The following is a 16,430-nucleotide window of genomic DNA, read 5'->3' as shown; positions in this document are numbered from 1 at the left end:
AGCTCTGTAACACATATGCTGAGATCACTGTGCTAAAATCTCGCCCCGTTCCAGTAAAGCCTTTACCCTTTGTGCGTAAAAAGCCTTGATGCTTCCCGCCATCTGACTTAACTTAACTTAAATGAAACACTTTTCCAGTGGTGTTAAGTGGCTTGTGTGTGTTTGTGTGTACTTTTTGAATTGGCAAACCTATTAAGACTCAGATACACAGTGAAATATAGCTTGAAGTCCACAGCTAATCCGTCTCAGATGCACATGGAAATAAGCAGCAAATATAGGAGCAGCTGAATAGGTCAGGTAATTGTTTCGTTCTTCTTGTTACAAACCAAGGGAGACATTTTACTCATGTTTCCATTCATGTACGCAGAAGGAAAGGGAATTATTGTGAGATGGTACTTTATTGGTTTCAAGAGAGATGGAATTGCACCAGCCCAGAGTCTTAGTCGAATTAACATATCCTGCATTTAAAGCATTTGACATGTACAGTGGGTACGTCTACTCCAAAGTCATCTTACACAAACCATTGAGACTTTAAGTTCACTGAATCCAGTTTTTAATATTTAAATGAACTATAAAAAGCACATTAAAACATTTTCTCATTTTAGTTACAAAAATGGGTCACCTAAAGGGCTTCTCATTGCATTCACAGAAGGATTTGAACAGTGGATGTCTAACAGTTAACGTTTTTCTCTCTTTAAAAAAAAATCCCCACCCAAAATATATAAACTTAATTGCTTAACCAAGGTATATACAGGGCATAACATCCTTGCATTTTAAAGGTTATCAAGAAAGTTTGAGGTATACAACCAAAATAAAAAAGCCTGTCAGAAAACAAAACAGAAAAAAAAAAAGAAAAAAAAAAAGAAAAACAACAAATAGAATTAAATAAAGGAAAATGAATGCCATGATTGCTTCCTACTAGCACAGGATCACAACATTAGTGGGAGATGTTGCCGTATACGTGCTGGTGTGATATTTCCAGTTGTTTCACCGATGGTCACAAGGGCAAAACAGCAAATAACCTCAAGCTTTGGACTGTCAATATATACAAAGGGCATACAGTCTAATTTAGCAATGGAGAATTGTTTGAATGCTCACTTTATTTGCTTCGTGACAGGTACACAGTATGTGTTGAACAAAAAATACCGGAATTATAAATTTATTTGATAGAATGATGTCTTCAACTTACACTGTATATCTTTGAGCCAACATTGGAATTAAAGAGCCAGAAGCAGAATCTGATACACATGCAAGTTTTGAAAGTGGATTCAGAAATAACAGTATTGTACAAAATAATAATTACAGTTTTTTATAATTATCAAAATACACCTTCTTTCTTAGCACCTCTTTATACTTTTGTGTGTTTTGAACAAGCACCATTGTAGTCGTTTTCATACAGCACCTGGAGAATCCAGAGAGGAGGTCTGTGTCCCCTTATGTCGCCCGACCCCCCTCTCTTGGTTACCTCCGATTCACCCTCCTCTGCCACGCGTTCAAATGTCCTTCACCTTTGCTCCGTAACGTGGTTAAGTCATGTGGTTCGAGCCCTACAAGGGCAACAAGTATTTTCCTGGGTTACACGTACATACATGGAAAGACATGTTTGCTACACCATCTCTTATTCAAAACTTGCATGTGGCATAGAAAAGGGTGGGGGGCTAGAAATGGGGTTTGGTGGTACCCAAAACGTCTCAACTTGACTTTCTTTGCTGGCCCCATCAAGTCCTTTTTTTTTCTTTTTTTCATTTTTATTTAGCCAAGGAAGCAGACGGGCCCAACTTCAAACCCGAACTTCTGGTTAGGGTCCCCAAAGTCAGTCAACATGACATCGATGATTGGAACCTGATCGATTTTGGGAGTATTAATCTCCATCACAGTCTTTCCATAGCCCTTCCTCGTCTGCAACGAGAGAGACACACGGACAAAGAGAGAGAGAAACCAATTAGAGCCAGCAAATCCCAGAAAAATACACCCATTTTGTCACGTTCCTGACGGCACTAAACCTTTTACTGTGCGTTCACACTGCGAGCAAGCTGATCCTAGGTCAGTCCCTTCAATTCCTGAGGACCCGAGCTACTTAGAAAACTTTACTAACGTGTGGCCGAGAGGAGCTGAGCTGTCATCAGTTACAGCTTTCAAGTCCTCCTTGTTGCACTATTAATGCGATTTCATTTCAGGAGTGATACTTCTGTTAAGCAAGCGCCTAATGGATGAGAAACTAATTACGACTATTCAAAGCCTGACATCTCTTCAACGTTTGTTTGAAACACCACAGGAGTAAATGTGTCAGAAATCGTGCTTGATTTTTGTTGGGTGATAATCTCTTAATGAGGGTTTGGTTTTTTTCCCCCATAATAGCACCCGCTAGCTAGGTTAACTCATCCAAAAAATCTGACTTGAAAGACCAAAACAGCACAAAAAGCACATACTGTAACTAACACAGCCCCTCTGAATGACAGACCCGCTCATTTAGACAAACCGGCTCTATGGACAGGGCTTACCGCGCATCCGTCTGAGAGGGCCTTGATGTAAGGGTTATTGTCATAGGACATCTCCTCGTCGTTGGCGCCCAGGAAGCGCAGCGCCTTGTCGTAGCCGTTGCTGCTGGCGTCGTGCCACGCCACAGACTGGTGGCAGCTGTAGGTGAAGTTTTGCCTGGCCGAGGCCGTCAGTAGTCTGAGGAAGGTCATCTGTACCATGTTTATTGAGTTTCCGTCTGCGTCGACGTAGGAAAGCTGTTGGGGGGCAAAGGGACACGTTTTCCACGTTTGACCTCAACAGTTGGACATTTGTTTATAAATGAGAACAACAAAATATGAAAAATACATAAACAGAAGAAATATAAGAAAGAAACTAGAAGAGGAATATGTAAAAATACGAGGCAACAGTCCAACATAGTAGTAAAGCATTTCAAGGACAGAACAATAAAATAAACTGTAAAAACATTGCTACCGGAAAATAACCTGAGCTTGTTTAACATGATTTGATAAACAGACGAAGATGACAGACGACACACGCACTGCATCTCCAACAGCCAGATCAATAGTCAGCTTTATATCTACGTACATGAGCACTTGGCCGCATTACGGAAAATTCAAGCAAGATGACGATACTTCGACTGCCTGGTGAAATATATGTGAATAATTGAATTAGTCTAAAATAAACTCAGCAAAAAGAGTTCTGGGTTCCAGGGAGAATTGAAATGGAATTTTGTAAATAAGATTAAGATGGTGGTATATTAACGCCAGAGGCAGCTGAAAGATTTAAATGCTGGAAAAAAAAGGTGCTGATAGTTTATTTCTGTGAGAAGAGGCAGCGAATCCAACAAATTTCCTCCGCACTGTGTGGTACAAAGGAAATTCACATCAGTTCATTAGGATACTACGGCGCTGACTCACATAGTACTGAAGTAATCTGGGGTAAGAATGAATTCAAATCTAGCAAACAGGTGGAGTAAGCATCGATGTCTGCTAAGCCATCTGAATCGCAGACGTTGACCTCTGCTCGTCAACCTCGCCAATCCAGAAGTTTCTTCACAGTTTCACAGCCGGCGTGCGGAGACCCCGCCACACGAGGACTTACACTTAGGCATCAATTAGTCTTAATAATTAGTACTTTAATTCTAACATGGTCAACATTATCTAATTACTACATTCAATTTGGAGTCTTCCTTAAGAGGCTAACGTGCAATATAGAGTCCAGTACATGAGCACACTAATGTGTGTTAGGGTATTCTGCCTCAGTTCAAAGACAGCAGAAAGACAGAGCTTTCTAAACACTGGGAGAGAAACACCTGGACATGTAGAGTACGTTTCACTTTTACGTCAGCGCGACACCAGTCTGTTGGAGAGGATCAAACTTGTGTCTGTCATTTCTGACTCCAAGAAACGGCAGCAGATGTATACTGAGGAACTGTTCAAGGGCAGAGTGCGGCCTACTGGAATGCTGAACTCAGGTATTTTGCTGGAGTCCTCTGTAATGTATTTTTGATGCTTTCTTCTTTACATGGAACAAACTGAGAATTGTAATGTTCCCACAATAACTAAAAATGGGGGTTACTTCATGCGGATGTAGATCATTAGAACCAAAAGCCAATCTTTAACGAGTTAAAAGCACATCCCTTGTGCTCTGAAATTCGCTCTGCTCTGGCTCACACTCAAACCGTTGGGTAGTTTGGGATTTCTTTAAGGGGTCACCGCCCAACAGTTTAATCAGCGGAGCTGCTATTTGAGTCTATGAGCAGCTGCTTACCATTTTGCATGCACAGGTACATAGGAGAGAGCAGGAAAAATTATAGAGACAGGGCGAACCACATAGTGCAGCCCTGGGTGAAGGAGTTTCTGCTGGAGAAGGTGGATGACACAACAAGAAAGAAGGAAAAAGACTTACTAGTTTACCACGCTTAAATTCACTGAACCATGACCCAGGAACTTCTTTGGGCCATGAAGATATTCTGACCTGTGGAAAATAAAACCAGACAGAGTGTATTAATGGCAGACACGATCGCCGGCTTTATATTTTGCTACGACTCCTGCAGTGAACTTGAGAAAAGCCTGTTTTATAAAGCACAACCTCAAGGATGGCATCAACGTTTATCATCTGGGAGCAGAGGATAAACCTGTGTGTTATTTTAATATCTTTGAAATATCTTTCGTAGTCATATCATTTTACAGTGTTTGCCTTTTGGTGGTTTTTGTTTGCAACAAAGTTTTGCCCTGAAGCAAGTCAAATGGCTCGCTTTGGCAACTCCACCCGTTTTAACATGATGGCATCGCATTCAATGAGAAATCACGATTAGGAACAGGCAGTTATGAATCCTGTGGGTACAAATCCAGAGTCACTTACTCCATTGGACTTCTTATCTGGATGGATGCAGGTTTCGCCCCCAGCAGTGAAGTTACAGTAGACTTTGAAGGAATCCCCCGAGCAGCCTTGGTTTGGATCAATCCAGTATTCGCCTGAGGAGAACCGAGCACACTCAAACATCCGTTCCACTGATGCCCACAGAAATAGGCTTGAAGCTGCATTTCAAAATTGAGTGTGCTGGATTCCTTGATCCTATGTGAAATTCTGCTTAAAAGTAATTTACTGCTCATTTTCATGGCTCACACAGGGCTGGATAAAGTGTTATTATTATGCCTGAAACAGGCTGTAATTTATGTGCAACAATTTTGAACTTGTTTTTTCCTCCACAGAATTAAAATGAGTAAAGATAAACCTAAATCAATCCATACTGCTACAGATGTCAACTTTGTCTTTATCAGCCTTACTGCTCAACTTTGCACGTTGCAGAACTGAGAGGACTCAGGGACCGGAAGCCGTGTTAAACGGCTAACGGTAGGCAGACATTCGCCAACACAGACAGACCGAAGGATACCAAAGGAACAAGGAAGGCACTGACGAGTCCAATTCTTTCTGAGCAGGCTTTTCACTTGAGTATCGGTTTGTCAAGAGAACAGGTGTCTAGACCAACAACAAACATTGATAGAATGGGGAGGATCTATAGTGTCTCAATAGCAGATCAGGCTCCTCTCCGCTGACATTGTGATTTGCACCAGATAGAGTGTGTGCGTGTTTTTGTACAAAATGTCTTTCGGCATTTCCTCCGAAGTTAAACTCTCCGGCGCTGGTTCGACTTACCATCAGGGAACTCTGGGTGGCAAAGTTGCAGATCTTTGCATGTTCTTGCGGGGTTGTTTTGCGTGCCCATGGGGTACTTCATGCGTTCAATGTCCTGTTTGAGGTTGTTGAGCGAGCCGAAGATGTCCTCCATGCCCTCGCCATAGTCCAAGATGGCACTGGCTGCATCTGACTGCATGTCAATGGAGCGTTTGGTTTTCTTAGGTGACTGGATGGGCAGGGGCTGAATCACCTCACCTGGTGGGCCCTACAGGGTGCGATGAGAAATTACGTTTTACATTTGATACAAGAAGTCTGACCTTAGAGTTTGAACAGCACTAATATGAGGATTTTAACTTAGGGGAAACAGAGGCAACCGAAGTGGTCCTAAATACTCACAGGAGGACCAGGAGGACCAACTGAGCCGGTGTCTCCTTTAGGACCGGCGGGACCCTGGGCGAAACATGAATGGGAGCATATTATCCAGGCTGGACTTAACACACTCACACACTTATTATCACAGTGACAATACACCTTTAAAAAAAAAACTGATTCTACTCACACTTGAACCTTTGGCTCCCTTGGGACCTTGAGGACCCTGCATTAGACAGGACATAAGCACAGCAATTTGACAAAGTCGTTCTACCTGCGGTGTAGAATCTAAATGAATGACCGAATCAGTAAAAGACTTACAGGCAGACCAGGGGGACCCGGGGGGCCGAGAGGACCGGCAGCGCCACTGATACCCTGTGATATGTTGAGGTGAAAGCAGAAGTCAGATATATATTCAAGAAAACACTGGAGACCAAGTATTATTGTGATGCTTGAATAATCAGTGACATGAAACCTGTAGGATATGATGATGGAGGACCGAAGCATTCACATGGAGTTATGGAGTTTTTTATTAACTGAGATCAAAGTCTCCATTTTAGCCTTCAAGAAAAACCCTGCACTTGTTTCTTAGAACCCAGCAGTTCGCAATCTCATAGCTCAGTTTTGCCAGGAAATAAAGCTAGACAATAGGAGGACTGTTTTCAGGCCCTGAAACAGAAATTGTCAGAAACTGAGTGAAAACTTTCTTGTGCTCTGACAAAAGGGGACATTACAATTTCATTAGTTTTAATCTCCAGATACTTAACCCGGCCTATCATCTTAAATCACTAAGCCAGGGCAGGCTGGGGGCCACAGCAAGACAGAACAGCATTTTCAGTCATTCTGCAATGTTTATTTAAAAATGGATGAAGGCCGGTCATCAGTCCTCCACTGAGACAAGGTTCAACCTTCTTTCAGTTTGCTTCCTATTTAAGTGGAGGGCTCAGTGGCTCAGAAAGAAATATTTTAATTTGAATGCTGACGTTCAGAGGGATACTTTTATCGGTGTTTTCCGCAAAGCAGAAAATGCAACACTTACTATTAAATATTATATCAACACGGTAGTTATCAGTTACACGGGAACTGACCACAGTGGCAGCAAGTGGTAAAAAGAAAATCGGCCGTAGCGCTGTTCACAGTGTTCAGGCTGCTCCCTGGACAACGGGGAAAATATGAAGAATAACGGTGCTGAGGCTGGAAAACTACGACTAAATGAAGGCCGACGCTCTCCAAAAGACTGAGAGATAAATAAACAAAATAAACATTACATTAGAATGAACTAAATACGAAATGAATAAGCTGAGATAAAATGGGAACTAAAGAGTTCAAAAGTTTAAACAAGATACCCCAGAGCTAGTTTATACCCTTTTTTTTTAATTTGAGCAACTGGAATGAAAAAATCCAATCTGTGAAAAGGTGGAACCTGCAGAATGTTTGCTGACTGTGGGTATGGGGAGTGAGAAGATGTACATCGCAGTGCAGGGCTCAGTTGCACTTTTTAATCAACGGCAAAAGACTGTAGCAAGACTTGCGGCCAAAGTGGAAGGGCAAATGGGCTAAAACATGGCCAGAGGTGGAGGGCCAGCGTGGGAATGGAGTCATCAGTCACTTACACTGTCGCCCTTGCCACCAGGAGAACCCTGGGGCCCGGGCAAACCTCGGTCTCCTTTCTCTCCTTGCTCACCAGGGGGTCCGATCAGACCGATTAAACCTGGGTGACCCTGCAGGGCAGAAAGAAAGGGGCACACACAAAGAACAATCAAGAAATACAGCAATGTCCCTTCGCGTCTCAAACTCTGAAGCTACTGCATACAAGTCTGACGAGGACAAAACCGCTTTCTCCCACAAAATGAAATGCTATGAAGGGTGAAGTTTCATTACAATAGAAGTACTCAGGCTTTATGATTGAAATGTGTCTCCTGCAACAGACAAAAAAAAAGAAACAAAAGAAACAAAAAACAAAAAAACGATGATGACTTTGAAATAGGAAAGCTCTAACCTGGCCAGATAATTTGACAGCATTAAAAGATGCTACATGGTGCCTCTGCTGTGTGTTTTTAAACTGCTCTCTCTCGACCTCCATGTCCGTGTGTGGGAAGCAATTTAGCCAGAGCGATGTGTGCTCACTGAATATCCTTTACTGTTATATTTCACCGACGAATTTGACAGTGGCAGGGAATAAAAGATTAGAGCGATACATCACATTCTGCTGCATATTCAGACCTGGTAAGAGGTTTCCTCTTAGACCAGCTACGGCAAAAACTAATTTTGTTTCCTAAATGTTAACATAAGCCTTGCGATTCTAAAAGATGTGGCGCTTTCGATCATTTGCAAAAGTCCTAGGAGCTGTGTGCACGTTGTGAGGAGCCTCGACTGAAGATCACTGTCCAAAGGTTTAACTTCCAGCCTATTTGGAACCTACTAATAAAACCTACAAAGGGCTACACTCACCTTTTCACCCTTAGATCCAGGGTCACCTTTCAGACCAGGAAGACCAGGAGGACCCTGAACAACAACAACAGCAGAAGATATAAATCGGTTTTGCAGAGAAAAGACAGAGTGAAGAAAAGTAGCAAGACAGAAAAGGTGAAAGCAGGGAATGAGACAATAAAGACAAAGACACATGAAAGGGACAAGAGAGCAAGACAAGAAGTGTCAAATCATCAATTATATCAAGAGAAAAGCAGAGACTGCACTGCAGAACAGAAAACCATACAGTTATTACAGATAGGACTTATTGGGACGCTCTAAGACAGATTAGTCGTTCAATATCAGCATTGTCTCTGAATGCTCGGGACGGTGAGACTGCAGATCTGGAATAAGTTTCACCTGACTTAACCTAAAGACTGGGAAGGGAAGGCGAGGGGGAATCTTCTCGCCTTGCTCTGTCAAAAGTGAAAAAATATGCTGCAGCTTCAAGGAGCCTAACTCTAGCTAGATAGATAAGTACTGAGCGAGAGGGGGAGAGAGATTAAGCATACTAACCATGGGACCAGGTGGACCATCCTGTCCTGGGGAGCCTGGCAGTCCTTGTTCACCCTGTAAAAAGCCATTCAGTTGTAGTTAGCATTATAGCCTGCTGTATTTTCTCCGGCCTGCCATTGATTTTCTGTGCTCAGCACAATGATTAATAGCCCAAACTGTGAAAAAAAGTGTGCTGGAATAAACAAGTGAAACTAAAGTATAAGCCAAATGGGAGTATTGATTGTTCCATTAAGTCCATCATCATGCCTTAGCAGGACTTCTCGGTGTGTGCACGCTGTGGGTGTGTGTTTTAGTTAGAGCAGACGTGTCTGTTTGAGAGTGCGGCCGAATGTATACGTAGCAGATCACAGAGAAAGATCAGTGTTGCAGCTCAGACTTACAACGGGGCCAGGGATTCCACGTAGACCTTCTGGACCGGGCTTTCCCGAGGGTCCCTGGGGACCGACCGGTCCCGTTTTACCTGCTGGACCCTCTGCGCCGGCCTCACCCTGTAAGTGGATACACAGGCGTTGTGAAAGAATGATAGGGCTAAACAATATGACATGATCCAGGGATCCGACTGGCACTGGAACAATACTAACAAGGGGCTCACCTGATGCGTAGAACTAATATGTTTGGATCAAAGCTGCCGATATTTTACCGACAGTTTGTGCCGCGTCAAACTCATGCGGCAGGAAAAGACATATCCAGTAACTGAGGAAATCGCATGAGACTTTACCACCTTGAAAACTTCAAACGGTTAAATTAAAATATAAATGAAAGGGTAAAAATAAATAGGTAAACGACAGTAACAGTGGCACAACTGGTATTCCATAAAAAATCCACTGTAAATATCATAATCATTTGTAAGGTTTGGTAACGGTATAGAATAAAAAATCAGCTACGCCGTCTGAAAGGTGCCTCTCGGCATCTCGGAGTATTTTTTTTATCAGAATTCAGCTGCGGGCTACTTTTTAGCTTTAAATTATGCTGGGGCAGTTTGGAGCATGTGCATCGGGTAGATGGGGACATGTAAACAACGGTCTGAGTTATCAGATGAGGCAAAGTGCTCCTGTTCCTCCAAATGAGGTTCACAACCGGCACAACAACGGATGGAGCGACATCCCGCTATGTTTTCACTCGAAGTACAGGAAAAACTTAGTATGGCCACGAGATCAAAGTGTGCCGGAGCGGACCAGCGGCAGTCTGAAACACATCGATGTGCACACAGACCAGGCAGCACATGGAAATGACATATCGAGTTTGAGCTGCAGAGTGTTTGCACCGCAGAGGCTGGCTGCAAAACAGCAGAGCTACTTTACTGATGCGATTACAGCCACCGTGCATTACAGCTGTAATTCTTTCAGATTTTTGAGATTTAAGGTTAAGCAGACATAAAAAGAAAAAAATACAAATGTGAACAAATGTGTCATTGTTTAGAAAGTTCATAATACAATTTGCATAAAACCATTTTTACATCCGCCCTTACGTAACCAGTGGTTACATAAGAAATTTGACCATGGACAATCTGAGGCTATTGATTTTGCCTGTGCACAAAGCAACAGAGCGAATGTGCAGAATTAGAGACTGAAGAAACCAGGAGATTGGTGTAAAACAAGCACAAACCAAAGAGACATTTCAGTGAGCCCTGGTGAGCCCACTAACAGAGAAAAGCATGGTAACGCTGAGCACCCGAGGGCTAGACATAAATAGCGCTGCCTGCTTTTGTTGGTCTCAATACAAGAAACAAATGAATTTTAGTTGTGCTCAAATAGGCTGTGTCCATAAATTTCCATCCAATCTATAACAGAAGCTAAATTACTCCTGCGTTTTTGCGCCTTTAATTCAAGAGGGGAAACAATCTGGGTACGGTGTGGGGGGTACTGCGCGAAGGATGAATCGATTTTCTTACCTTTGCGCCCTTCTCTCCTTGCCTGCCCTCTGCACCTGCGGCCCCCGGAGGTCCCTGAGGAGGATGACAGGACACTGCTTTACCATTCCAGCACAGCATCAACACACAGCCACTGTACAACAAGACTGTACCGACTAGCAAAAGGAAAATGCTCATTGACCTATGACAGTATTTCAGAGGCTGACCGGGACGTCAGTGAGCAGATACCATGCAGTTGTGCAGCTGCAGCAATATGTTGGTTCACTTTTTTTTGAAAAGGATGTACAACGGAGCATCATGCACGCTGTATAAATGCTTTGGTCTTAAACAAAGAGGGACCATCACCACCCGAGATGTTGTCAGGTCGTCTCTCCAGCCTCTTGGCATTTCAGTTTAAGTTTATTAGATTCCATCTTGAGCATCTGTCTTGCCTGATAAATAGTTAAACACTGTCTTTGAATGGGGAAGGTAATCCGTTGTCCTTGGACGTGCGCTACGTCAGTTGTGTCAAGATCTATTGGAATGACTTGGACGAGCCTTTGTCTGCCCACGTGCAGCCGTGCAGCCATGTAAGAGCGCACACACGGGGAACACACACAGCCTTCGTCAGTCACAGCCAGGGTTGGCAGGTCGTCTCCTCTTTCTGGTCCGGATCTCTCAGGCCCACAGCCATTTCTTTCAACTCAACCTCCAGCCGTCCTTCGTCTCCTGTGAACTTCCACTCTGATCCGGCCGACTGCAGCCCGCGTGCTATTGACCGAGAGTCTATAAAGTGAGCTCGCCTCATGTCTTGGAGGTTTCATCTTCTCCCGATGTGTACCTCTTACTGATGGTGAAGACGCAGGCTCTTGATCAGTACAAAGAGCCATATACAGCAGCTCGAGTCAATGTGGTAGATGTTTTCTTCTTGTCTAGGTTGCCAGACCGCCTTTCTGCTGGCCCTGCAGCATCAGGTATATGACGTTACTGTTCTTAATTGCATTAAATTGCTCCCTGTTAGTGGGAAAAGATAAAATGGTAAAAAAAAATGTGGGAGTGACCTGAGCCCGAATAAAGAAAGAATTAGAGCTGGATGAGGTTAATAACTTGTTCCACATTTCTTTTTTCAAGAAGCAAAGTTGAATACATTTCCAGTATTAAGGTATTATCTAATCAGATGAACCTAAATTTGCTGCTACGCTAAACTGACTCAATCGGAACGAAGGGGCTGAGCTGGAGAGAGATTTGAGGACTGTTGCAAATTTCTACTGGGCAAAATGATTAGAAGTCAGAAAAAAGAGCCAACTGGTCCCAAACAATCCTCGGCGTGGAATTAGGTATTCAGAGGAGCAAACAGTGGCGGATCATCTTAGGTCCCATTTTTTCGTACGTGAGTTAAGAGCCGTGTGAGATAAAATAGCCCTTTTCCTTACCATAATCCCTGGGCCGTTTAGGTGCAGCAAATGCTGATACCATGCTAAACACCGAGAATGTAAATTTCATTGGGCACATTAGAAAAGCAATCAACCTCGGTTTAAAAATGCATGAGATGTTTTTCTTCCCATCGGACTTAGCCTTGGAGTCTTGCTTTGATATGCAGTCAGTCACTTGATATTGTGACTTTTCTTTCAAATTCAGGAGAATAGCTGCTCAATTTCGTATGGACTTTGAGCTTCACATCATATTGGAAATGTGTTAATGTTCCATCTCAGATGTGCATTCAAAAAGCAACTGGCTTTGATATTTCATGCAGATACCTCAACCTCATAGAGCGAATAGAGAAGATCTCCTCAATGGATAGCGCGAGGATGGACATCAAAAACGCATCAGCTTTTAATGTGTTCAGATCTTTATATTTCACCTCAACTCAGACTTGCCACCTCGATAAGTTTCCCCGGAGCGGAGAGCGACTGTAGTTCCGACCGAAATCTCAGTGATGATGATCACATCACATCACAATCAACACCTTCAAGGTTTTATGTATTTCATTTTTTCGTTGGTGGGCTCTCCTAAAGCCAGCCCTTCTCCTTTCGTAACCTCCTAACAACTTACCACGTCCCTGTTGTGCCTTTGTTTTGCTCCAGCTGTCAGTCAAGCAGCCACGGATCAATAATGTGTCAGACTTGCTATATCTCTCTCGCTTTCTTCCCACTGCCTCTGGGATGCAAATGAGTTTGGAACCCAGGGCTCCTTTTCTCCAGCTCGTTTTTGGTAAGCCTCTTCCATTTCTTGCCAAGAACAAAAAATTGATTCATGATTTTCAATTCCTAATGTTCATCTATCAGTAGGCTTTGAGACGGCTTTTCCTCGCAGACAGCGCAACGCCTTCACCTCTTAAATCTCCCACTTTGTTTTCCCCACTCTGCTTTTAATGAAAATGAATCTCTCCTGCTTTGCTGCCAAGATCAAGTTGCTGAGGAGGAGTTGTTGTGAGGCGAAGCGGGATACTGGTCCATTGCCTAAGGGGCTAGTGCACATTGCCAACAGATACACAGTCCCTTCATCTCACTTAAAATAGGGCGAAGACATTTCACATGGGCTTGTTGAGTCATGGTCATCAACACTGACAAAAGCTTTGGATTTTTATTTCATATCGAAACAACTGGCAACATGAAGTGATGAAATGCCCACGATGGAAACCATCAGACTGGTCAGTCTTGGATCACTGCGTTATTGAAGCACACCAGTGACGCATACACACAAATACTGTGGTAAAATTAGTTTTAACGGCCACAGACTTACTCTCTTGCCAGGTGGTCCAGGTGGGCCAGCTTCTCCTGATGGACCCGGAGGTCCCTGAAAACAAGCGAGGAAACAAGAAATGTAATGTTTGTATTAACAAACGAGTCAGTGCTGATTTGACTTTCAATGAGAGTGCAGCTTGCTTCACTAAACCTCTCGTTATGTCTGCCAAATGGACACTAACACACAGAGCACATCGACATTTAGGAAATGTTTAACCCCAGAATAGTCCAGCAGAGTTGAGACAAAACCCAAAGTTGGAAGAGGAGCTGCAGTGCCTGAAATGATACATACTGTGCTCCCTGAGACACTTTCATCCAATTATCTCCGAGTTATTGGCAAGCAATCAAAGATGTTAAATTCAAATATGTAATCATTCATGGAGTAAATGAAAGATTTTCCGTGTTTTTCTTTGGCAACGATAAAGGCTCATTTGCATTCATACATTTTAATAAGAGTTGTGATTCATTGCGCTTTACACAGCGACAGCACATTACTGTCCTGCTTTTACTTCTAATCATACTTAATGAATGAAGACAGTATATGATACGGAATATACTCATGCAGCCATTTGTTCAGTCCAAATACTACAAAACGAAAGCGACTTACCGGCTGACCGGCCTCACCGTCCTCTCCCTTCTCTCCTGATTCCCCATCAGTTCCCTGTAACAGAGAGATGTGCAGATCACTTGTATGTCTGACACTGGAAATATCCACCTAACTACCGTGCTGTCTAAGTCATGGATTTAACATGATTCACAGTACAAAGACCCACATGTCTTTCTGTAGATGGGCCTGTATGGGGTAAATACTGATTAAAGAGTTCATACTTACAGCAACACCTGGCTCTCCGGGAGGGCCAGGGTCTCCAGGGAATCCAACCGGACCCTTTAAGGGAAAGAAACGAGATGCTTCAGTCTAGCAAAGGAAACACGAGGCGCTGCTGCTGAGACATGACCTCGCTGGGTACAGGCACTAAGGGCACGGTTAGTAATTTAGTCAGTGATTTAATCCTGGCATACCCGGTTACAATCACTGAACCAAAGCAATTTGATGGACGTAATGATGATGTAGCAAATCCATGAGAAAAAGCCTCGCTGAATTCCATTACCATGCAGGCATAAAATATAATCTCCCGCAATAAAAAGGCTTTTTAGCTCTTGAAAATGTTCTACGATAAAACTGCCTGCCTCAAGGATGTGGGGGACATCTCCTTTAAGGCAGTGTGTTTGAGTCTGTGGAACTGAGTGCCAGAAAACCTCCTTTGCAGATTTTCAGAGTATTTGGCGGACTCACAGGGTTGCCCTTTGGACCATCATCTCCAGGGGGTCCTTTGGCACCAGCAGGTCCAGCAGCTCCAGGGGGGCCAGCCTCTCCTTTCTCTCCTCTCTCACCTTTGGGTCCCTGTAGGGGTGGGGGGTGGTGGAGGGCATTCATTAGGTCAGTACCACAGGGGGCAGCATTTTTTAAGAGTCTTCACTCAACTGAAAAGGGGATAAAAAACTGACATGCGTTCAGAGGCTGCTGAGAGAAACTGGATCCAAAGCTGATCTCAGTGTGTGTAACAAAGGACGACCCTGGACGGTCACCACTGCTGACGTGAAATGAGTGGCATGTGTAGCATTTTAAGAATCAATAAGATCAATAATTAGAATCAATGAAATTAAGACTAATAAAACAAACCATACTCCCTAATGAGAAGAAAAATGCTGGACATGATTTTCGTATCTGCCTTTAATCCCCTTCACCAGCTGTCATTGCCGGAAGCTTTGAAACCTCCAGCTTCTGTAGCTCTATTTGTGCTGGTATAATGGTGCACTCTCCCTGTTTTGTAGGATAAAGCACTTTGGTCTGTGGTGTGAAGGAATCCAGCAGATTCTCTGAATTGTGATTTGGTGTGAAATCTGCTGATGATCTGAAGGAGAGATTGTGCTGTGTGTTCCCGTTCGCCGCGCTTCATTTGGGCACTCGGCTTTTTCTACTGAAGCCGCTGCTCACACACACTCTTCAGCAGATGACAAAAAAGAGCATCATTTCCAATATAGCTTTAAAGCCACGTTAAACATTTGGCTAAAGGTAACAATGAAATCACTTCTTTTTCACTTTACGCACACACTTAAGCTCTTTTTACAGTTTGGTAACATCCACATCCTGATAGTGTTCAATCTTTTACTGTATACGTATGAGGTGAAGTGCTGTGTATGTGTCCTTCCTGTATGTTCAATGTATATCGTTATTCTGTGCCTGTTTTCAACTGCGACCTGCCAAGAGAATATAAAATATATTTAAAAATCTAATCGCAAACAGTTGTCCTGAATGTTGTACATAGTCCCTCATAAAATAAATTTAAATGCAGATCAAATTAAAGTAAAGTAAATTCAGTTCAATTCATTTTTCTAATACCATTTAGTCTTTGTTAGAAGTAACTAATGTATAATGAGGTCTATATACTATACTGTAGTCATTTTGAATTATTATTGTTCAATATTAAATGGAGCACTTTCACGTAAAAAGAGCCCAAAGAAAAGTACCTAAAAGGCACTGGATTGGGGCCGTGCTCGTGATGGGGCCCTTGCACACTTGACTCTGGGAATGTATCAAATGGCAGCTTGATGGGGAACTAGCAGGGGGCATTCATAAAGAGGAGCACGATGACAAGCATTCATAATGCCCCCTGCCACTCCCACTGGAAACTGGCCATCTTTCATCTACTCATCTACCGCGGTACCTCAATAACGATAAATGATAAATGAGGCAGCGGCGCCGATAGAGCCGTCAATGATGGGTTTTTAGTAAAAAATTTAAAAATATATAGCTAATCAAACTGTCAGAAATCTTTGTCGGGCAATAATAAATGCATGCA

At 43.1% G+C, this 16,430-nt stretch overlaps 1 protein-coding gene across 2 annotated transcripts in view; it reads right to left on the bottom strand.

Annotated features, from left to right (window-relative positions):
• Window positions 1–435: 435 nt before the first annotated feature.
• Window positions 436–16,430, bottom strand: part of col11a1a (collagen, type XI, alpha 1a) — an 80,995-nt gene continuing 65,000 nt past the window's right edge. For both annotated transcript variants that reach the window (XM_040127276.1, XM_040127277.1), the window contains exons 51-67: window positions 14,864–14,971; window positions 14,402–14,455; window positions 14,177–14,230; window positions 13,568–13,621; window positions 10,868–10,921; window positions 9,357–9,464; window positions 8,977–9,030; window positions 8,443–8,496; window positions 7,605–7,712; window positions 6,313–6,366; window positions 6,182–6,217; window positions 6,019–6,072; window positions 5,641–5,887; window positions 4,846–4,958; window positions 4,390–4,458; window positions 2,502–2,735; window positions 436–1,899 (exon numbers count right to left, since the gene is read on the bottom strand). In XM_040127276.1, coding sequence (XP_039983210.1) covers window positions 1,753–1,899; window positions 2,502–2,735; window positions 4,390–4,458; window positions 4,846–4,958; window positions 5,641–5,887; window positions 6,019–6,072; window positions 6,182–6,217; window positions 6,313–6,366; window positions 7,605–7,712; window positions 8,443–8,496; window positions 8,977–9,030; window positions 9,357–9,464; window positions 10,868–10,921; window positions 13,568–13,621; window positions 14,177–14,230; window positions 14,402–14,455; window positions 14,864–14,971 — 1,602 coding nt within the window. In that variant the 3' untranslated portion in view covers window positions 436–1,752. The remainder of the gene's footprint in view (window positions 1,900–2,501; window positions 2,736–4,389; window positions 4,459–4,845; window positions 4,959–5,640; window positions 5,888–6,018; window positions 6,073–6,181; window positions 6,218–6,312; window positions 6,367–7,604; window positions 7,713–8,442; window positions 8,497–8,976; window positions 9,031–9,356; window positions 9,465–10,867; window positions 10,922–13,567; window positions 13,622–14,176; window positions 14,231–14,401; window positions 14,456–14,863; window positions 14,972–16,430) is intronic.

Source organism: Xiphias gladius, chromosome 5 (genome assembly GCF_016859285.1).
Source record: "Xiphias gladius isolate SHS-SW01 ecotype Sanya breed wild chromosome 5, ASM1685928v1, whole genome shotgun sequence".
Lineage (NCBI taxonomy): Eukaryota > Metazoa > Chordata > Actinopteri > Istiophoriformes > Xiphiidae > Xiphias > Xiphias gladius.
This window is presented reverse-complemented; position numbering and strand designations above follow the sequence as displayed.